This window comes from Parus major, chromosome 2 (assembly GCF_001522545.3).
Source record: "Parus major isolate Abel chromosome 2, Parus_major1.1, whole genome shotgun sequence".
NCBI classification, from domain to species: domain Eukaryota; kingdom Metazoa; phylum Chordata; class Aves; order Passeriformes; family Paridae; genus Parus; species Parus major.
Genome location: NC_031769.1, coordinates 771,606 through 794,587, shown reverse-complemented (window position 1 = coordinate 794,587; position 22,982 = coordinate 771,606). Strand labels below are relative to the sequence as shown.

The 22,982-nt window shown below is 52.9% G+C and overlaps 1 protein-coding gene across 1 annotated transcript in view; it reads left to right on the top strand.

Moving 5' to 3' along the window:
* Positions 1-22,982, top strand: part of PTH1R (parathyroid hormone 1 receptor) — an 88,579-nt gene that overhangs the window by 23,330 nt on the left and 42,267 nt on the right. Inside the window, exon 2 of the mRNA XM_033512163.1 lies at positions 19,116-19,221. Coding sequence (XP_033368054.1) covers positions 19,116-19,221 — 106 coding nt within the window. The remainder of the gene's footprint in view (positions 1-19,115; positions 19,222-22,982) is intronic.

Here is a 22,982-nt window from a genome sequence, read left to right as displayed (position 1 = left end):
TATATTTATTTTTAGGGCATTTAGGAAATATTTATTTTTAGGGAATTTCTGAGTTATCTATTTTCAGGGAATTTAGGATATATTTATTTTTAGGGAATTTAGGAGATATTTATGAGGATTGTCGATCCGTGGCTTTCCCGAGGGCAGGAAGGACAGAGAGGAGAGGGAAGTGGAGGGAATGCCACAATTCCAGGAGTCCATCCCAACCCTCCAGGAAAAGTTTTCCTTGAACGAGAGCGTTCCCACAGGAAGCTGATCCCACACATCCATAGCCCAAATCCCTGGAAGTGTCCTAGGAAAGGCTGGAGAACCCCGGGATAATGGGAGGCGTCCCTGCTGGAATGAAACGATTTTCCAGCTCCCTTCCCACCCCAACCATTCCATGATTCCCGGAATATCCAGCTTTACCGAACACTTCCAGAGATTCCAGCAATTCCATCGTTTCCCTGGGCAGCTTTTCCAAGGCTTTGCTCTTTCAGGGAAGAAAGAAATCCCGGAGTTTTCAGAGCAGCCGCTCCCAAAACGCCCGGAAAATGCCACAATTTCCATCCCCACTCCATGAAATATTCCAAATATTTCTGCTCCGCTCTCCAGGGAGGGAAAACCCCTCTCCAGAGGTGGCCAAGAGCTTTGGAAACAAATCCCAGGTCAAGGATAATGGAAAACTTCCTTTCCAAATCCGGGGATTTCCTGACCCAGGCTTTATTTTCCCACGGAATTCAGGACCCGGGTGGGGTTTTTTGGTTGATTGTTTCCGAATCCGTTCCCATCAAATTTCAGCATCCGCGGGGTTTTACATCCAGAAGTTTTCCAGCTTTCCCAGAATTCCTGCAGGGCTGGGATTATCAAGGTGGGATGAGATGGAGGAATTTGATTCAGGAGTCTTGGGCATCCATTCCTTTTCCCAAAGGAATTGTTGTGTTTGGAATTCCATGTGGGATCCTGAAATGTCCCGGTGGATCAGGGATGAGCCTTTGGAGCTGTGCCTGAGCTCCCTTTGACTTCCAACATCCCAAATTCTTTATCCTTGGAATAAAGAACGGAGCCGAGTTAAAAACGGGATACCTCGGGATACCTCGGGATACCTCGGGAGCAGGGAATCCAAACATTCACTTTGTTCCCCTAGGATTTGGATAAAGGGAAAAATCCCGGTGATGGTTTGAGGCTGGACATGCCGAGATCAGCACGGCAGGAGCGGGAATATCTGGGAATTTCCCATGGGAAGAGGGCTCAGCTGTGGAGGAGTCGGTCTCTCCCCACAGCTGATCCTTGATCCAGCCTTTTCCATGGAAGCTGGAGGGACTCCAGCTCCTCATTTCCCTGCGGCTCTGGAGCTCATCCTGCCACCCAATCCCATTCCAGCTTCCCGGATTTCTGGGATCAACCGGAGCAATCCCACACCAGAGCGTCCCAGCCTGGAGCTCCATTCTGCGCTTCCCACAGGATTCTCCCAGATATCCAAGGCTCTCAGGGGACCTGGATTCGGAGAGGGAAAAGGGAGGGAAAGGGACTGGCCCCTGCTGGGCTTTCCCAGGAACACAGATCCTTTTTCCCGGTCTTCTCCTGGAAAGGCTCGGGTTTCCCAGGGAAGGACCTCCCACCTCCCTGGAGCTGGAGGCGGCTCCCGGTAGCATCCAGAGGGGGATCCCCGATCCAGAGCTCGGGAAGCGGAGCCTGGCAGGGAAGCGGCTGCGGCTCCACGGCCTCGGGATCCTGCCAGGACAAACAGCGGCGCTCGGGATTCCCAGACCGGGAATGCGCTCCCGCCTCGCCGGGAGGGAGGGAGGAGGGGGAGGGAGAGAGGCATCACCCGCACCCTGCGCAGCTCCCGAATTCCTGCTGCTCCCACCCCAAATCCCGCTGCTCCCATTCCAAATCCCAGTGTTCATATCCCAAATCCCCGCTGTTCCCATCCCAAATCCTGCTGTTCCCATCCCAAATTCCCGCTGCTCCCATCCCAAACCCCACTGCTCCCATCCCAAATCTCTGGTGTTCATATCCCAAATTCCCGCATTCCCGCTGCTCCCATCCCAAATTCCCGCTGCTCGGATCCCAGTTCCCGGTGCTCCCATCCCAGATTCCGGGTGCTCACGCGGCACTTGCTCCCGGAATTTGGGTCGGGATGCGGGGATTCAGATTCCCAGGGAAATACTGGTGGAGCAGCATCAGGACTGGAAGTTTTCCAGGCATCGACCCTGGAGAAACAGGGAAGAGAGAAACGAGAAAGAAGGAAAAGGGCAGGAATGTTTTCCAATCCTTCCAGGTGTGTCCGTGCCCCCCCTCTGGAGCAGCTGTGCATTCCCAATCCCAGATTATCCCGGGAAATTCCTCTCTCAGCTCTGCACTTCCCACCCGTTCCTGGTGGGCTCTGAGCGTCCTGTGGACGCTGGGATGGAGGTTTTCCATGAAAAAGGATTCCTAGGAATTCCTCTGCTTTCCCATTCCCCGTTCCCAGCCTTCTCCAAGCATCCCAGTGCCCAGGAAAATCCTGGAGCCAGAGCCAGGTCCCTCCCGGCTTTTTGCACTATTTGGGATTGGCCGTAGATGGCAGCAAATGTCTCGGAGCTTCCCGCTGAGTTGGCTTCAGCCGGGAAAATTCCTGCATCCCGGAAAATTCCTGCGTCCCGGAAAATCCCTGCATCCCGGAAAATTCCTGCGTCCCGGAAAATCCCTGCGTCCCGGAAAATTCCTGCGTCCCGCTGCTGTGCGGGAATGGTCTCCTCTCCAAAGGGAGAGGGAGCACGGGTGGGATCAGAGCTGCTCCCATCCCGGGATCTCCGGCGGAGCAGTTCTGGCACCACCGGCAGCAGCTCCTGGATCCTTGGGAATCCTGGAATCCCGGGGAGATCCTTGGGAATGCTCCTGGAGCTGATCCAGGAGGGATCGCCCTGCAGGGACAGGACAAGGAGCAGCAGTTTCAAACAAAAGGGAGGTTTAGATTGGATATTGGGAAGGAATTCCTGGCTGGGAATGCGGGGAGGGGCTGGGATGGAATTCCCAGAGAAGCCCCTGGATCCCTGGAAGTGCCCAAGGCCAGGCTGGATGGGGCTTGGAGCAGCCTGGAATGCTGGAAATTTCCCTGGAACAAGATGAGCTTTAAGGGCTCTTCCAACCCAAACCAGCCTCGGATTCCGCGATTCCACGAAAAGTCTGTGCAGCTCGAGGCCCTTATTCCACAGAGGATATTCCCAAGTGCTTGGGAAAAGGAATAATGGAATTGTTGGGAGTGATCCTTCTCCCGCCCCCGCTGTCATTTTTGGGCCTCATCCCCAGGGATTTGGGAAAGGCTCCCAGTGTTTCCCAGCCTTCCCTCTGCTCCGGGATGATTTAACAGGAGCTCCCGGTGTCCCGTTTCCAGAGCGGAGCCGTGTTCCAATTTCCATGGAATCCTGGAATGGTTTGGGATGGAAGGACTTTAAAACCCCTCCCATTCTACCCCCGTGCCATGGGAAGGGACAGCTCCCATTATCCCAGGCTGCTCCAAGCCCCATCCAAGCAGAGAATCCAACACCTTCTCCACCACGGAGAGCCAGAACCCCGCTGTTCCTCCTTTTGCCGTGACTTTCCCAAATCCCTGGATTCTCCAGCTCTTTGTTAGCCTGGCTCAGCCCCGTGGCTCTTTCCAGAGCCTGGAATGCTCCTGGAATGCTGATTCCTGCCTGCTCCCTTCTCCTTTAATTATCCTTTCGGGAGCAGAACCACCCAGGGAGGGCAGAGACGGAGCAGGAATGTGAATCCCCACACACAATTCCCTCTGGAATTCCAGAGCAGGAATGCTGCGGTTCCATAGGTTTTTCTCCCACAATTAGCAGGATCCCTGTAATTAGCCCGGAGCAGGAATGCTGCGGTTCCTTAGGTTTTCTCCCACAATTAGCAGCATCTCTGTAATTAGCCCAAGATAGGCGGAGCTGGCAAGGAAACTCCTCATCATCCTAATTCCAAACTGTTGTAAAACCAGGGAATGGAAAAGGGACAGCGCCCGTTTGTTTCCAGTTGGGAAAAGTGCCACCCTCGGGGTCCGTGATGGATCCTTTGCCTTCCCGGGATGTTGGGATACTCCAGAGTCAGGGCGGGGGGGTCAAACCCAGCCCCGAAATTCTCTTGTTTATTTGGCTGCTCCCTTTATTTCCCTCTTTCCCTGTTCCGCATCCCTGATTTGGATTCCCAAATGCTCCTCCATTCCAGCCTGGTTCCATTCCAGGGAGTTGGAAAATGCAGGAAAATCCTCACGTTCATCCCGTGAATCCGTGCCAGAGGAGAGGTTCTGGTTCCTAAATGTTCTCCCGAGCTGCAAAGGATCCACCGAGCTTTGAATTCATCCCTTTCCCAGTGACTCTGCTCCCTTTTCCCAATTTTCTTCACCCCTGCTCTCCTTTTCCCAATTTTCTTCATCCCTGCTCCCTTTTCCCAGTTTTCTTCATCCCTGATCTCCTTTTCCCACCAAAATTTTCCTTCCCACCCAAATTTTCCCATGGAAAACTTCCTGGGTCCAGTCTCAGTGACTGCACCATCCCTTCCACTGCCTGGGGCTGCTCAGCTGGGGATGGGATGGGATCAGTGGGATAGGATGGGATTGGGAATGGGATCAGTGGGATGGGATTGGGAATGGGATCAGTGGGATGGGATTGGGAATGGGATCAGTGGCATGGGATCACTGTCTGGGGATGGAATTGTGGCTCCCAAATGTCGCCTCTCCCTCTTTCCCAAGAAAACCGCTCCAAGATTGTCTCAGCCTTGGGATTTTTGCTCCAGGCTAGCTCTGAGCCCCCTGTGCTGCCCAAACCTCGGGCAAAGCTCTGAGGTTCCGCAGCTCCAGGGGACGTTGTCCTGTAAAATTCAGGGATCAGCTTTTCCACAGAAAATATTCCCAGAATCCAGTGAGGCCCCCACTGTCCTGTCCTGGCACAGGGGAAGCAAAGGCAGCCTTTGGAATTAAATCCCACCACGGGCAGATGGATCCTGTTGTTCCAAACTCCAAAGCCCTGCCAGCTCCAACATTCCAAGCTCACCCAACCTCCGGTGCTCCCCAGGAGATGGGAAAGGGCTGGCACGAGGGGATGGGAATCCTCTCCTCCAGAAACCTCTGGAAAAGGAGTGGAAAAGCGGGATCTGGGCCTGGCAGAGGTGCAGAGGGAGCAGTCGGGTTTATTTGGGATGCGAAGGAGTTGTTTTGGTTTATTCCTGTCACGAGAAAAGCCAAACCCAAAATGTGGGGATGCCTCCGGAGCGTCCTTGAGGATTCCTCCCTAATCCAGGCAGGGATTCCAGGTTGCCTTCCCTCGCTCCAGTGGGGAGGAGCTGAACTGGCCAGGGATGATTTTGTCAGTGTTTTTCTAGAAATTCTGGATTTTGACCCCAAATTCCAGCAGAAAGATGAAGAGGAAAGTTCACACCTGCCCTTAGGGAGAAATCCATCGGGATTTGTAGAATCCCAGGATCATTTGGAGTTGGAAGGGACTTTAATGAAACAAATCCAATTTCTTTTGGGAATTTATTAATGCCAATTTTGGACTGATTAAAGGCTCCTCAGGATCCTGGGTTTTATTCAGGAATTCCACCCCATTCCAAGGGCAGGGATGCCTTCAACTATCCCAGGCTGCTCCAAACCCCGTCCAGCCCGGCTTTGAACAATCCCAGGGATGAGACAGCCACAAGTTCTCCAGTCTAGCTCGAGTCTAGCCCAAACCCAGCTTTTCCCAGCAGCCAGTGTGGGCTTTTCCAAGAGGGATCGTGCCTTGGGATGGGCTGACTCATCCCACGGAGCCCTCCCTGCCCTTCGTGGCGAGCAGGGGCTGCCACAAACTCTGCTCCTGATTTCGGTGCTGTGGGAGGTGAGGCGAGATCAGAGCAGTCGGAGCTGTGGCCGCGGTGTTTTGGGAAGGAAACCAAACCCCTGGATGGCTTGGAATTAAAGCCCATATCCCAATTTAACCCGGAATATTGTGTTCCCAGCCGGGAAATCCTGCCTGGCTCCTCAGGGCATTGGATCACGCTTCTCCACCTCCCACGGTGGATGTGGATCCAAAATTCCCCCCACATCCCCAGAACTCCAGAATCGCTTCTCTGCCATTTCCAATTGTCCAGAAACTCTTCCTGAGCGCCTCAGGATTTCTCCTGGCACAGGGAGCTGCTCCTTAGGCACGGGAATTCCCCCAAGATGGGATGGAGCCATGAGGAGCTGTGATCTCCTGGCTGTGAACCTCCAAGAGAAGCCCAAATCCATCAGCATGGATCGAATCCCACCCCGTTCGGTGTGGGGAAGCAAAGCGCTCTTGGATCCGCGCTTAGAGGGAACGCTGCCGTCAGTTTTCCACCCGAATTCCCGTTGGAAAGGGTCGGTTTGTGCCCAGGGATGGCTGAAGGGACTTCCCTCAGGTCTGCTGTGATCCCAGCAAGATCCTGAGCCACCTCCTGTGTCCCGGGAAACCGGAGCTCCCTCCTCTCCCGCCTTTTCCTTTTATCCCTCCTCCACCTGCTCCCCTAAGCCTGGCTTAGGGGCAGGCCCAGCCTAAAGCCCTAAACCAGAGGAGGTTTCCCGTTGCAGCTCTTTGTGCTGGGCTCCAGGTGCCGGAGGCCGCCTTCCCCCGCTCTTTTCCGAGCCCTCTTTCCGTGCTCGTTACTTCCAGTCGGGATTCGTCTCCCGCTGGGAATCGGGAAGCCGCGAGCGCAGTGGTGACACGGGACATCAGCGTTCCTGCTGGGAATTCCCACAAGGAAAACGGGCCTCCGGCTTTTCCCACCCCGTTCCTGGCTCCAAAGGGGCCAAACCCCACACTTTAGGAAATGTGGAAGAAACTCCATCGTAAAAACGTGCAGTGTAACATCCCTCCCTCTCCTCCACCCACGTTTATTTTCCAGCTGACTCCTGAATAAAAACCGGAATCCCGAGGAATCTTTAATCCAAAATCGATTTTTTTTTAATTTCATTTCCTAAAGAAATTGGATTTCTTTCATTTTGTGTTCATGCACATCTGGGGCCGGAGATGGCTCATCCTTGAGGTCCCTTCCAACCCTGACCGTGCCTTGACCTCCAAAACTTTCCAAAAGCTTGGAATATATTGGAAAACTGGGACTCAATCCGATTTTGAGCTGAGGTATCAAAGCCAGTTGGAGTCTGGAAAACCCCCCAGGAGTGAGGGGAGAGAAATGGAACCACCGGTGACCTTGAGAGCCCAAACTTGCCCTGGGTTTTATTGCCCAGTGAGGCATCCAGAGCCCAGTCTGGGATAAACTGGAATTCCCTGAATCCATTGTTTACTCACGGATCCGTTGACACGAACTATTCCGAGACACAAAACTCCAGACGGAATTCCCGCCGTTATTCCAGAACAAAGCCCATTTCTCAAGCATGAGATGCCCGTCTCTTTTTCGGGAGGCATCCGATCTAGGTGTTTTTTTTTAAATTTGGAGGGAGAGTTGTCTGTGCTAAATTTAAGGCCCAGACGGGAGTAAATTCATCATCCCAAAGTCACGGGCTCGGGTGTGCCCCGAAATTCCCAGCGCCGCTCCGAGCGTTTCTAACTGGGGCGCCGGTAACGCGATATCCGCACGTGCCGAGAGCCGGATCCCTCGGGATATTCCTGGATACAAACCCGGGATTGTGGCTGTGGGATTCTCCGGTGGGCTCTCGGTAAGGGATCCTTCCCCAGCTGACGTCAGCGGGGCGGCTCGATTTCCACCGGCCGAAATTCCAGGTCTTTCTGCCGTGTCTCGGAGGGGCCGGGGATGCTGGGGGAATTTGCGTCATTCCCGCCGCGATAGGGATTGGAAAACAGCTGGGAAAAAATGCAGCCCTGCATTTCCCGGCTGCAGGATGAGGAACACAAAGGGAAGATGTCAATGGATGTCGGGGTTTTGTGAGCCCCAGGCTGGCTTGGGTTTGGATAACTCCAAACCAGACCTGGGAACGCGAGGCTTAAATATCCCTTTTTCCCTTGGTTTTAAGATGAAGGAGAGTGGATTGAGATCGGATTTGGGAAGGAATTCCTGGATGGGAAAGTGGGGAGGGACTGAGATGGAATTCCCAGAGCAGCTGTGGCTGTCTCTGGATCCCTGGAAGTGTCTAAGGCCAGGCTGGACGGGGCTTGGAGCAGCCTGGGATGGTGGGAGGCATCCCTGCCTTGGCAGGGGTGGAATGGGTGATCCCCAAGTTCCTTTCCATCCCAAACCATCCCATAATTCCCCGATGTGGGACAGCCAGTCCAGCTTCGGCCAGGCCTGAGGTGACTAAATCAGGGCCAGCTTGTCCTGGGAATGGCCCATGGATTGAGGGACACCTCCAGATCCGCTGTGGGAATGCTGGAAGGATTCTCCTCCCAGTGATGGAATGACCCTGGGGACAAATCCCGCTGCCAGGGCATCCCTGATGTCTGAGAAAAGCGGGATGGGACAAGCCTAGACCCTGGCTGGGGTAAATCCACATCCTTGGCTGGGATCAGTCTGGATCCTTGGCTGGGATCAATCCAGATTTTTGGTTGGGATCAATCCAGATCCTTGGCTGGAATCAATCCAGATTTTTGGTTGGGATCAATTCAGATCCTTGGTTGGGATCAATCCAGATTCCAAACCAGGAAAGCCTCAGGTGGCCTCAGAGCCAGGATAGCCCAGCCTAAAGTCCAAACCACACGGATGGAGGTGGAAAATTGGGATCACAGGGTGGTGTGGATGGGCAGTGCAGGGAGCTGCTCCTAGGGAACAAGGAGACCCCAAAATTGTGGAATGGTCACCTGGGGATGGCTGGGAAGGCTCAGCTCAGGAAATCGGCCAAACTTAAGCCAGGCCCAGGGAGAGCAAGGTCTTAGGCTGGTGGGGACAACTTAAATGCATCTTGTTTCCCAAAAAAATTTAAAAAAAAGAATTAAAAAAAATAGGGAATGGCCTTTTTCAGCACACACCCAGAGCTCCTGGCAGCATCTTTACAGCCGTGTCCAAAAATCCCAATCAGGAACAGTCACAATTCAAATATTCCCTGGTGGCAGAACTGGGAGATTTCCAGAGCCATAAAAACTTATCCCTCTGATTTCCAGAGTTTTCTTTCTCTTGTTTTCTGATAGAAAAATCTAGGCTCCCCTTCAGGAAAAAAGTGCAGGAGGCACCTGCCTGGCTCAGGTTTCCTTTCCCAGTATTCCCATCCTGATCCCAGAGTCACAGAATTCCCGACTGGTTGGAGTGGGAAAGGACCTTGAACACCATCTCCAACCCCATGGGCAGGGAACCTTCCGCTATGCCAAGCTGATCCAAGCTTTATTCACGGACAATTCCAGGGATGGGGCATCCCAGGAGTCCTGCTCCTGTCTCACCTTCTCACAGCTCTCCCTTCATCCCCCTGATCCCACTGGAATTTTTTCCCCCTCCGTTTCCTGTTGACAGCCAGGTGGAGCCTCCAAAGCAGGATGTGAGCACTGTTGGTTGGAATCCCTGCGCCAACCTCATCCCAAAAAAAGTCTGTTTTCATCCAGACAAAAACTCATTCCTTGTTTTACAGGCTCATGGACGGGCACTGGCCTCGCTTTGGGAATTTCTGGAAAAGTTTCCAGCTGGGACGGTGAAACACAGGGAGATATTTTTAGTGTGGGCTTGTTGGGTTGTTGTTTTTTGGGTTGGTTTTTTTTTCTTGCCTTCCCATAAATCACAAGGACCTGCCTTTGTCCGTGCTGAAAAGGTCACGGGTAGCCGGGAATTTTGGCTGTGCTGGAGGGGTCGGCACATCCTCGATCCTGGAAAAGGCGATGGAATCCCAAGTGGGGGGTCCCGGAGAAGCCGGTGATTAATAAGCGGCTTTTTTAGGGAAAGCAGCAGCAGCAGAAGGAAATAAATCCCAGCTCCAGCCAGGTGATCCATGATTCCCCACCGCAAAGCTCTGGCTCCGGCAGGGAGCGCTTGGAAGGGAAACTCGGTTGCGACACTTTTAAGGAGGCTGTGGCTTATCGGGAACATCTGTCCCGGCCTAAACCGGGCCGGTAACTTCCTAAAGCCCGAGTTGAAAGCCAGGGATTGGCACTGGGAAGGGCAATTCTGGGAAAGGCCCGTGGAGAGGGCGCAGAAGAGCGGGAGGAAGGCGAGCGAGTCCCTTTGGGTGGCGGAGCCGCTCCCTGTGAGCTCATCCCGGGCTCCCTTTACGGCCTCCCAGGGAAAAGAGGCACTTTTAGGGAATGATTTAAGGAATGATTCACGGCCCTGTTTACGTGTCTGGGTTCGGAGGAGATAAATCACTCCTGGCACTCCAGGCACCGCCGGCTCCAACAAACCAAACACCGCCTGGATCCGCTCGGGATTTCGCTCGGGATTAAACTCCTCCGGCCTCCGGCAGCGTGTGGTCCCGGCCCAGCTGGGATGGGGTTTATTCCCTGCCCAGGAATAATCTGGGATGAAGGAATGGGGCAGCCCACGGTCTGGGTGCTGCTCCAGAGCCAGAGGGGTTCCCTCATCCCCTCAGGAATAGAAATCCCAGATTTTTTGAGCGGATCTGGGCTGGCACAGGCGCAGCCCGAGGTGCCCAGTTCCAGCGGGAGCTGCAGGGATCAGCCAGATCCTCCCAAAATGGGATTTTAAAAGGGATTTTGGGCCATTTGGACTCATCTGGTCTCTTTTATATGATCCCAAGCACAGCTACAACCGGGCAGACAAGCGTGGAGGGAATAGGGGAAGGGTTCTGTGGGATATTGGGAAGGAATTCCTGACTGGCAGGGTGGGGAGGAGCTGGGATGGAATTCCCAGAGAAGCTGTGGCCGATCCCTGGCAGTGCCCAAGGCCAGGCTGGACGGGGCTTGGAGCAGCCTGGGATAGTGGGAAGTGTCCCTGCCATGGCAGGGGTGGAATGGGATCATCCTTCAGGTCCTTTCCATCCCAAACCATCCCCTGATTCCATGTCTAAGCAGTAGGATGTGTTATTTCCTCTGATAATATCATGCCACTCGTTTATTCCATGCCTTCCATGGAGACCTGTCTAAACCTGCTCTTCCCGGTGTTTATGGATAGTCTGGGACAGCAGTGTCCCCTGGAATTTGGGAATTGTGATCTCCCTGGATCGGGAGAGCGCTGACTCACGGAGCAAAGGCATCAGCACCTGCAGCCTCATGTCTCCCAGGGAAACATCCGGGGCATTTTCCAAGCAAATCCAAAATTAAAAAAATCCAATCCAAAAATAAGAAACCTTCAGGGATTGACCAGGATGAGGAATTTGTTGTTCCACGAGAGGGATGGAAACCAGGAGCTGGAGTCAGACTGGGAATCTGAAGAGACAGGAGGTGTCCAAGGCTGGCTTGGACAGGGCTTGGAGCATCCTGGGACAGTGGGAATTGTCCCTGCCCACGGCAGGGATGGAACTGGATGATCCTTGAGGTCCCTTCCAACCCAAACCATTCCATGCTGGTGCCGGATGTTTGGATTCTCCGATGCAAACCCACAGCTCCTTTCCCGAAGGCGATTCCCTGCTCCTGGCTGGGATTCCTGCCCTGGACAAGATCCAGAACTGGGATCCTTCCCTGGCCTCGGCCGGGGAGCAGCCTCTGTGACATCAGCCTCCTCAGGGCGACCTCCAGGCCAGGAGGTTCCCCCTCCCACCCTGGGAATCCTTCTTTTCCTTCCCTGACCTCCAAATTCCTGGGATATGGAGCTCATCAGTGTAAATGGATGGGCCATGGCAGCTCCCACCCTGAGGGACAATTCCCTGCCCAGTCCATGCTGGAATGTGTCCCTGGTGTCTCCCTGGGTCACGCTGCCCACAGAGATGATCCATTATTTCCATGTGGGATCCCAAAACGCGATGGATGATCCGTGGATGATCCTGAGGGAGCAGCTGTTGGCACTGGGAGCTCTCCGAGGTTTCCCAGCTCCCGGCTGTGGCTCCTGAACGTGGCCCGGAGCCCGTGGCTGCCCCACGGCCTTGGCACGGCATTCCCAGCACACGGATTCCGCCTCTCCCTGCGGCCCAACCCCACCAGCAGACGTGACCTGGCAGGAATCAATCCCAAATCCCTGCTGGGGCAGCAGGGAGGGATGTGGGATTGACCATTCCGGCAGAAATATCTTGGGAGCATCCCCTGAGCCCCCTGAAGGATGGGAAGGCAGAGTTTTTCTTCCAGCTCAATTTCTCTGGATGGGAGGGAAGAAGGGAGGGCTGCTCTGTGCCTCTGGAGAAGGGAATTTCTGGGATTAGGATGCAGCTGGATGTCTGAACAAATGCTCCAGGGAAAGGAGCAGGTTATCCTGACCTGAAGGATTTGTGCTGTCCCAGGTCTCCAAGCTGCAGCAGGGAAGTCATGCCAAGATTTTACCTCTCTCCCAAAATTCCTGGGCTGCCTGAAGCCACGGAGCGATCCTGGGCTGGTTCCCGGTCAGGGCTGCTGGAAAGTGAGGGGTTGGTGTTTTGGAAGGAGGAAAAACCAGGAAAATTGATGGGAAAAAAAAGGTGGGGGAGAGGAATCGATCCCAGCATGGCCTGGAGCAGCTTCACTGGGGTCCCAGCCAAACCTTTGGATGATTTGCCCATGGGAATTTGGGAGCAGGAGCTCTTTTCCCATTCCTGGTACAGGCAGGGCTCCCCCCGATCCCAGGGGAAGAGAATTTCCTGCTTCTCCAGCTCATTTCTCCCAAATCCCTGCTCCCAAATCCATCTTTTCCTCCCCTCCTCCTGAGGCAGATGGACCAAAAACTTTGGGATAGTCCAAAGGCAGCGAAAGGGGAAAAGCTTTGCTGTGCCTGTGGGGAAACTGAGGCAGGAAGGCCGGATCTGCTTTCCATATTCCCAGATGGAATTCCTTAGGGAGCTTGGAGTCACCAAGGTGTGCAGGATCTGGAGTTCGATAAGACAAGATCACTCAGAATTCCCAGATGAATCCTGAGGATGTTTTGCCTCCTGAGGGACGTTCCTGGTTTTTCCAGGAGCAGGGAAGTGCAGAACCACGGAGGGGCCAGAGGTGATGCCAAATCCTGGCTCTGCTTCCTGGGGAGACTCGGATCCCTTTTGGATTGAAAAGTTGGGCTTGAGGAGGACAAGGACTTCTCCAGGGGAAAGAATTCCATGAGTGGGGAGAATTCCATGAGTGGGAAGAATTCCACGAGTGGGAAGAATTCCGTGAGCAGGAAGCATTCCATGAGTGCAGGATCCCGGTGGGATGGGAGGGGATCCAGAGGACATCGTGGGAATCTCCTCAGTGGAGCGTCTTCATAGGAAACCAATCCCAATAAGTCATTGGAACCCAAATCCCGGGATCCCAGAATGGCTGGGGTTGGAAGGAACCTTAAGGATCATCCATTTCCACAGAAAATTGGGATTCCTCTCTCTTTTAGGGCCACTATTAGGAAAACTGGGATTTTCGCTCTGAATTCCTGGAATTTGATGATGTTGGAATTGGCATTTTAACGACTCTTTCCCAAGCACTGTAGGAAAAGCTTGGATTGGCTGGACTTGGAAGCAAACCAAAGGGATTTGGAAGTGCAGGTTTGGGAAAGAGACCCAATATTGGTGATTTTTATGGATAATCTGAATTTTGCCTCATTTTGGGCATCTGAAGGCAGCTGAGGCAGGACAGAGGTGCATTAATTGCCGATATTAATGAACTGGAATCGGCAGAGTTCCTATAAAATAAAAAGGAATTAATTCTTCCTGCTTAATTCCTGGTGTTTACTCCCAGCCCTTTAATTGCCGTCTTAATTAACTTTCAATTAACACCTCAGTGGAATCCTTCGCTCTTCATTAATGGTACTGGCCCAGATTCAGAGGAAAATGGAGAATATCCCATTTTTTGGGGTGGTTGGGAGAGCTGGGAAAAGCTTCCCAAGCACATTCCCACCGGGAATATTCCGCTTTATATCCCACAGCTCCTTTGCTGCTGGGCAAAAAAAAAAAATTGTCTTTTTTTATAAGATTTAATCTCATAATTGAATCAAGATTTTTGTCCTGCACCGGCTCTTGGTGGGAGGAAATCCAGGGAATACGTGTTAGGATGCATTAAGGAATTCTGGTGCATCCCAGCTGTTTGGAGGTCTCAGTGTGCGGAAAAAGGGTTGGAGAGAGGGAAGGAAGGACTTGGAATTTCCCACGGAGAATCAAGGAAAATCCGTTCCTTCGGCGGCTCTGTCCGAGAGCGTCCATCACAGATCTGGGACAGATTTCCTTAAAAGATTTCAGGATTACAGGGGCTGCACTCGGATGATCCTTCTGGGAATTTTCCAGGTCACCTTTCTTGGAATCATCCCTTGGAAGAGAGAGGAAGGGACGGCTGTGAGCCAAACCAAATCCAAACCAAATCCAAACCAGAACATTCCCGACTTTCCCGCTCTCCCAACTTTCCGTTCTGCTCCTCCCAGCAGCAGCACCGGGAATCTCCAGGCCACGGGAGCTGGGAATCACCTTCAGCTGCCGTGGAAGCAGCGGGAGAAATTCGGAGTTTCTTGGAATTTCTCACAGATCCGCTCATCCACCTTTAGTTTAATCCTGCCTTGGTCTAGGCCTAGTCCTTGAGGTCCTCGATCTCGAGCTTAGCTGAGTTAGGCTTGGCTCATCTCGTGGGAGTTACGGAGAAGCGGGGACGTCTCCAGTGAGGCCAGAGGGAGACCGGGATGGAATTCCTGGGAATATCCGAGACATTTCGGTTGGGATGAATCATTCCTGAAGCGCGGAACACGATGGGTGTGGTTTTTGATCCAGGAATAGAATTCCAAGCCCTGCTGATCCCTCTGCACCATGCTCCGGTCTCTGGGAAGGACGTCCCCGCTCAGGCAGCCTGATAGGAAATTGTGGGAATTCTCTCCTTGCCTGGAAGTTGATTTTTCCATAGCTCAGACCCTCGGTTCCCACCTCATTTGCTCCAGGGGTGGAAAACGGGAAATCCTTTGGGATTGACAAAAGTTGTCCCTGAATTCCTGTCCCTGGAAAGGCACCATAAATCTCAGTTCTCCTGGATAAATGGCACGCACTGATTTCAAATCGCGGATTCCCAACCCCTGGAAGTGTCCAAGGCCAGGCTGGAGCACCCTGGGACAGCGGAAAATGTCCTTGCCCAGGGGTTGGAATTGGATGATCCTTAAGGACCCTTCTAACACAAACCCAACATTCCAGAGATGGAATATTTTCCCTTCTTTCTCCTGCACCCCCTTTCCCCTTCCCAGCGATTCCCCAGCGCTCTCCCAGCAGATCCCGGCATTCCTTGCCCTCGATCCCAGGAAATCTGTTTGCCTGGAGCTGCTCTTTGAGCGCGGAGAGGACCCCGTTATTCCCAAAAAACGAGGCCCATAAACCAGGATGACCGGGATCTCCCCAGGGAGATTTGGGGTTTGCTTTCATGGCTGGGACACCAGCCAGGGAATGGAAATTCCAGAGGACATCCTCATCCTACCCCGCAGGCTCCGGAGGGGCAAGGAAAGGGGGGAAAACGGATCCAAATGGATCTGACAGCCTCGGGATAAAGTTGTGGTGTCCCCCTTCCCTTCGGCCTTTCTGCTTCCTCCGGACAAGGAGGGAAAAGCGACATTCCCAGATCTTTTCCCCACGAGGAACTTTTATTTTCCAGCAAAACCCAGCGCTGGGAAGAGAGGAGGGGATGACTGAGCAAGAGGAACAGGTGGGATCTGATTGGAAAACCGGGAAGCCCCGGGGGAGGAACCTCCACCCCTTCCAGGTGCTCCTGGGGTGGGATTGCAGGAATGAAGGGAAAAGCCCAGGCTCCCGCATCCTTCGGGATAAACTCCTTGGAAAAAACCCCTGCCAAGAAACTCAGTGCAGGAATTCCTGCTGAGGAAATTTAGGGAAATATGATTCAAAGGGATTTGCTGGAAGCTTTTAGAGGGATTAAATCTGCAGGGACAGGATAACCTCGACCTCTTCCTCCGAAACCGCTGGATTTGGGAGCTGGACACATCTGGGACAATTTCTGCCTTCCCTTGGATGTTCCTCTTGCTCCCAGAATCCCCACCAGCAAAAATTCCTCCTCAAAAATCTTCTCAGTGCTCCTGACTGGCCAATTGATTGGGAAATAAAAGGAGGGGAGGGAAAGAAATCCCAAAAAAGAAAGGCTGATCCAATTTATTTCAGGCGCTGGTTTGAGGATGGAATAAATTCCAGCTGCTCTGGGCAGGTCAAGGCTGTAAGAGGAGCTCTGAGGGAATAGCTCAGGTTGGTGAAGCCCATCCTGGATATTCCCAGATTATTTGGATTACTATTGGAATTGTTATTGGATCAGCAGGAAAAATTTATCCTACATTTATTCCTTGCTGTTGGGTAAAGGGTTTTACCAGGATGAGAGATTTTTTGGGGGGAGGATAAAAAGGTGGGTTTTTTGATATCCTTGAAAATTCCAAGGCACTTGGGAATTTGGTAAAAGAGGAGGGAAACGTTGAGTACAGGAATCTTGAGGAGTTTTTGGCTCTGGAATTCACTGGGATGAAAAATTCCCAGCGCCTTTTACCTCCTTTTTCATTGTCCTGAGCAGAATGTGCAGGGATTTCATGGAATAAACGGTGATGAACTGGAGAAAATTCTGGATACTAATGTGGATTTTTGGGATCCTCAGCATGGCATGGCCTGAAAAAGAGAGGAAATCCATGGACATGGATGAAAATATCCCTTTTTTGGCCAATTTCCCATCCTAGCCCAATTCCAGTTTAGGAAAAGAGGTGACACTTGAGGGGCAGCAGCAGTTTAGGACAGTCCTGCCCCCAGAATTTGCATCCAGGCTCTGGATTTTCCCAGTTCCCACTGGATTTGGGCTTTGTTCATTTGTCTGATCCCAGTTTGGATCCTGGTTGGGATTTGCTGGGATTTTTCCCTCTTTGTTCTCCTCATCCGAGTCTCAAATCCCACAAATTAGAGATTAATTTCCCTCCTTTCTCCATATCCTATGGACATCTCACCCCGGGACCTCCATCCCTGTTTTTCTCCCATCCAAAGGGATCCAAACCCCCTCCAAAGCAGCGGCTGCTTCATTCCCAACTTCCCACCCATTCCCAAATCCTGAAGCCCCACCTGGGCACTCCTGGAAGCGAAGCCGCTTCTTTTGCTGCCTGGGAATCTCCGGATTCCTAAAAACCGGCACAAACGATTCCCAATGGTTTCAGCAAGGTCGTCCCCCCAGCGTTTTTTTGGATCAGGTGTTGGGATTGTTTTCCCAAGGGAAAGTTTTGCCCACCCAGAGCCAAATGTGCCGTGGATCAGGGAGTGATCACAAGGAAAATATTCCCATGGATTCCTTCAACCTTGGACAGCCTGGCCAGGAAGAGGAGCAGGGATCCAGGAGATCCAGGGCAGGAAAATCCAAGGAAAAATCAGGAAAATGTGCTGCTGGGGAACTGAAATTCCTCCAGCAGCTGGGAGATCCAAAGGTGCTCCGGGTTTTTGAGCTCCGGGTGTTTGTGCTGTGCCACCTGCTGTCCCTTGATCCCAAATCTGAGGATTCCAGCCTTGGATAATCCTCAATCCCAACTCCCATACAGGTTTTCCCTGGATGTTGAATGGCATTTATCCAGAACCATTCCATAGTTTACCCAAAAGCTTTTGTCTTCAAACACCAGGATTACGTGAAAATCTTTGTTCTAATCCATAAATTTATTTACATTCGCATTTCGACCCCTTTGACCAAGGGGAAGCCCACGAAGTCAGGTCCAAAATAGGATTTTTTTGGCATTTAAACCATTTTTTGGAAGAGAGGAGGGAACGTGCCATTGGTTTTGATGGATTTTTTTTAAGGATCAGACAGATTTAGGAAATAAAACCTGAGCTGAGCTCAGAGCTCTGTCTCTGCCCAGCCCCAGGCTCAGCCCTTGGAGATTTTCCCCTTTTATTTCTGGGAATGAAAATGTGTTTTCTGTGCATCCCTCCAAGCACAGCCAGAGGAGCTGAGCGTGCTTGGGATGAATCCCTTGGAATTCCTGAGGTCCCGTCCCTCCAAATCCAGCCTAACTCCTCCAGCTTTGGCGGAATCGCTCCGGCTTTGTACAGCTCCGAACGCCAGCGGGAGCTGACCCCGAGCTTTTCTGTTCCCGATCCAAGCTGAAATGAGGGATGGTGCCTTAAATGCGGACAGGCCAAACATCTGGGAAGGGCTGGAACGGTTCCCATTAACGTGGACGCGGTTTGGAAGCGACTCCCGCTGGTGAAGGGATTTCAGCCTGGATTTGTTCCAAGGACACGAAAACCCAACTCCCGTTTTACTCCCAGCCCCTTATCAGATTGAACTCCGCAGCTGCTCGTCCCTTGCCCCCATTCCTCTCCCCGGGAGCCCACTGGGAAATCCAATCCCGCTTTATTTGGGAGCTGGGATTCATTAACCCTCGTTATGGCACTTGGAGGGAGCTTTTGTCGGGAGTTAATTGGCCCTCAGCTGGTTCCCGTTACTGGCTTGGCAAAGGGAATGAACTGGGAAGGAGGGAAGGGACCTGGATTCGGGATTGGGATGGCTTGGGGAGTGCAGGGAAATCATGGAATGGGTTGCTTGGAAGGGATCTTAACCTGCCATGGGGACCAAGGGGTCCTCACCTGCCATGGCAGGGACACCTCCCACTGTCCCAGGCTGCTCCAGCCCGGCCTTGGGCACTGCCAGGGATCCAGGGACAGCCACAGCTGCTCTGGGAATTCCATCCCAGACAGGAATTCCTTCCCAATATCCCATCCAAGCAGTGGGAGCCATTCCCTATGTCCTGTCCCTCCATCCCTTGTCCCCAGTCCCTCTCCAGCTCTCCTGGAGCAGAGGGTGGGGAGATGCCATCAGCTCCCAGCCCTGCCTGGAGCAGATCCCTCCACACATTCCTGGGACTCAGGCAGGATTTTTTGGAGCCTTTGGGTGAAATCTCCGTGCAGAGGAGCACGGGAGGTTGTAATTCCTAAGTGGAGAGGAGTCCTCGGCATTAAATTATCTACTAGGAATGTTTTCCTCCTGGAACAGCCACACCCCTGCAACCTGGGACGCTCCATCCCAAAACCACCACTTCCGTGCGGGAATGTGCGCAACGGGACCGGTCCCAGGCTGTGCTCCCTGTGCCACATCCACGGATGAGAATTCCGTGGAGGAGCCGCCCCTCGGGACACAACGGCAGAGCAAAGCCGGGTCCTCGGGGCGAGGCTGAGGGAAGCAGAGGAGAGTTTGGAATGGGAGCGTGACCTCTCTGTCCCCTCCCCGCAGGTGGATGCCGACGATGTCATCACCAAGGAGGAGCAGATCTTCCTCCTGCTGAAGGCCAAGGCCAAGTGCGAGCGCCACCTGAAAGCCAAGGTGCCCAAGGTGCACGGTGAGTGCTCCCAAATCCTGGGGCTGGAGCTGGATCCACCCCTGCTCCTCCCAGCCCTCATCCCCGCACGCGGAGCTGGGAGCAGGGCGGGAAGGGAGGCAGTGGGAGCATCCTGGTGAATCGGTTTTTCAGGATATCCACAGGGACTGAGGTTTCAGCGCCGGGTGTTGGGAAGCAAAGTTGTCCCAGAGTTGCTGTGCTCCAGAATTCCAAATTCCGGGGGTCCGGGAGGATGCAGAGGTTGTGGGATTTTAGCCCTGACTGTTCCACCCCATGCACAGGAGAGAGCTCCAACCACCAGCTCTCCCGAGATCACAGAATTCCAGAATGGTTTGGGTTGGAGGGGACCATAAAGATCCCATTCCACCCCTCTGGAATGGGCAGGGACACCTCCCATCATCCCAGAGTGCTCCAGCCTGGCCTTGGGCACAGCCACAACTGCTCTGGGAATTCCATCCCAGCCAGGAATTCCCAATTCCCAATATCCCATCCAAGCAGTGGGAGCCATTCCCTGTGTCCTGTCCCTCCATCCCTTGTCCCCAGTCCCTCTCCAGCTCTCCTGGAGCCCCTTCAGGCCCTGCAAGGGGCTCTGAGCTCTCCCTGGAGCTTCTCCTCTCCAGGGGAACATTCCCAGCTCTCCCAGCCTGGCTCCAGGGGAGCTCCAGCCCTGGGAGCAGCTCCATGGCCTCCTCTGGAATATTCCAAACCCCAAAAATCCTTTGCAACCAGTGATAGGGAAAACAAAACATCACCCCAAGACCTTTCTCCTTCCCCACCCTCTCTCCTCGGAAGGACCCGAGTTCAGCTGAGCCTCTTCCTTCCACTTCCTTTCTATTTTGGGCTGGAAAATCGCTCCCAGCTGTGGGGCTGGGGCGAGGAGGAAGGCGAGGGCTCTCTCATGTGGGGCGCGAAGTCCTCACCCTCCGCCGCTTCCCTTCCCCACATTCCCAAGTGAGAATTCCTGGCCAGCTGAGGCACCCTCCAGTCCCCAGAGTGCCCCATTTCCCTCTGTTTCCTGGGAAAACGGGACAAGCCGGGATGTTCCAGCACCTCGGCTCTCTCTTCCCTCAGGGAGTGCTGTGGGAAAACCGGGAGAAGCCCCCAAATCCAGCTTTTCCACCTGCCCACCTGGTGCCGTCGGGAAGGCGCCATAAAATCCCGGTTTCCCTTTGATTCCAAACCTCCTGTTTTCCATCAGAAAACCTCAAGCCACATCCTCTGCTGCTCCTTTGTCCCCTCACCCCGTGCCCAATTAACACCTCGTTAATGAGCACATGTGCAAAGGCATTTCCTGCTGGTGTCCCACCGCCCACCTGGTCCTGCTCCCACACCCCTTTTCCAGCATTTGGGATCGATCCCCCTTCCTTGCGGGCAGGGATAGGGATGGGATTGACAGCCGGATCTGGGGCTCTTTCCCGAGTGGAATGGGAGCGGATCCCAGGGATTTGGAGACCTGGGTTTGGTACCGGTCTGGGACTGGAACAGAAAACTTCCAATATCCCACAAATCCTGCCTCTGGAAAAAGCTGTTCTGAGCTCCTCCCTGCTCCATCAGCAGCAAATGCAGTCCCAAATAATCCAAGAAGAGGAACCACCTGGAGTTTGAGGCTTTGGAGATTTCACTTATGAGCAGAGAAGATTTAGATCCAATTAATCTGCACTAATCCAAAGGCAGGAATTAATTCCCGCTCAACCTTTCACAGGGAATGGGTTTTTTTTTTAGGATTTGGCACTCCAAAAATTCCCTTTAGGAGTTCCCAATCAAGGCAGGGATTTGCCAGACTGGCCCTGAGATGGTTTAAGGAGTTTTGGTCCCAACAGAAAATTTTCCCATCTGGAAAAGTTCTTCCCACTTTTCAGAGGAGCTGTCATCCACAGATTTTGGGATTTCAGACGCCCTTGGACACAGGGAAAGTGGTTGGGTCCAGTGCTTTCCTCCTCGGATGATCCAGAATTTGGAATGTGACATCCAGGTCTGTGCCCTCCTGATCCAGAGGGAGGATCTCATCCCGCTACCTCTCCCCTCACCGCAGATCCCAAAGAAAAATCTGGGAAGGGCAACAATCTTCACAGTTATGATGCTCCAGCTCCTTTTCTCAGATAGGATTTAAAAGGAAGAATTTATGAGGAAAAGTAGGGTTGCTTTGGAGGAAAATAAATGCCAGATGTGATTTCCAGCTGATCCATGGTCAAATCCGTGCTGGGCTTGTCATTCCAAAGAAGGGAAAAGCCACAAAGAGGCAGCAGTTTTGGGGAGATCCTCGGGAAAACTCTTCCCACAGTTATCCGAGGGTGGGATTTCTCCAGCCTTTCTTAGGGAGTTGTTTGTGCTGAGGGAGAAGATCCACGTTCAGCTCTGCTGGAAGGGATCTGCCTGGAGAGCCCGAATCCCTCTGGGATCATCCTGGAGCAGCTCCAGTCCAGGGCTGGCCCTGCCGACAGCCCAGTGGTGCCGGATGTTTGGGAAAGGAGAAAGTTTCTACTTAAAATTCCTGACCCAAGGCAACAACTTGAGGACTTGAGGGGGATCTCTCTTGGGAAACTCCTCACCACAGGGGTCATAGGAAAAGAGTCTTTGACCTCGTTCCAGAAAGTGGGAACATGTCCTGGCTGGCAGGGTTGATATTCCAAAGAAAAATCTTAGGGAACAAAAAGGTTTAAAAACCTCTAGAATGTCGAACTTCCTTCAGCCAACGTTTATGTGTAAAATCTCCAAATTCCCTTTTTTTTCCCCCTCTCAAAAGGTTCAAATTCTGTTTTTATGGGAGGGTGAGGTCCGTCCTCTCCTCCTGGATGGCTCGCAGGGATCCTCTGGCACCTCCCAGGTGTCTCGGAGCTCTGGCTCCTGATCCCTGTGGCTCCCACATGGATCGGTGCCATGGGCAGCCCATGAGCTGCTCCAGGAGCTTCCAAAGAGCCCCGTCAGGATTCGTGCGTCATCTCCACCTCTGGCTGAGGCGCTGAGGGCTGGAGACCCAAAATACGAAACCAAAAAAACCCCAGAACCCTTCCCCCACAAGCATTTGGTTTCCTCCTTTTCTCTTTCTTTTCCCCCCCTCCCCTTTTTTCCTTAAATTTAGTCTCCAGATGAAAGCCTTTGGGAAAGAACAGGAAACCCGAAAATTTCTCTTCTCCCGACAGAAATATTCCATCCCAGCCCTGGTGGGCAGCTGATGCCACCCCAAAGTTAAACCTGGAAGGGGATGAAGTGAAGTTCCCAGCCCCGAGCCATCAGACCTGACTCTTATTTTTTTTTTTTATCCATGAATTAAAAGCCTGTCTTTCCCTGGTTTGGAAAAGGAGATGGGACATTTTGTGGGGGAAGAAGAGGGATTTTTACACAACCCTGTCATTAGCGAAGGCCGTGGCCAGCCCTTTCTCTGAGCCTGGGGTGTCGCAGCTCCAAACTGGGCTGTTTTTTTAATAAATAAAAACATTCCTATTTTCCCAGGAAAGGTGTTATTTTTAGTTGGGAATCTGGGTCTGTTTACCTGGGTTGTGCATCCCAGTTTGGCTTCACTGTCCCTAAAGGACCTAGAGCTGATTCCAGGCTCTCGCTGGGCTTGAGGAACCCCAAAATCTGCTCCTGGTTTCCTCTCCAGAGAGTCCGGCAGCATTCCCTGATGCCAGGAGCTCCCAGAGGTTGGGAGAAGCCTCAGGCACCTCAGAAATTAAGGGAGGTGATTAATTAAGAGGCATCCTAAGCCCTGAACACCCCAGCCCTCTGTAAATCCACAGTTCCCCCAGCTATTTCCATCTTCT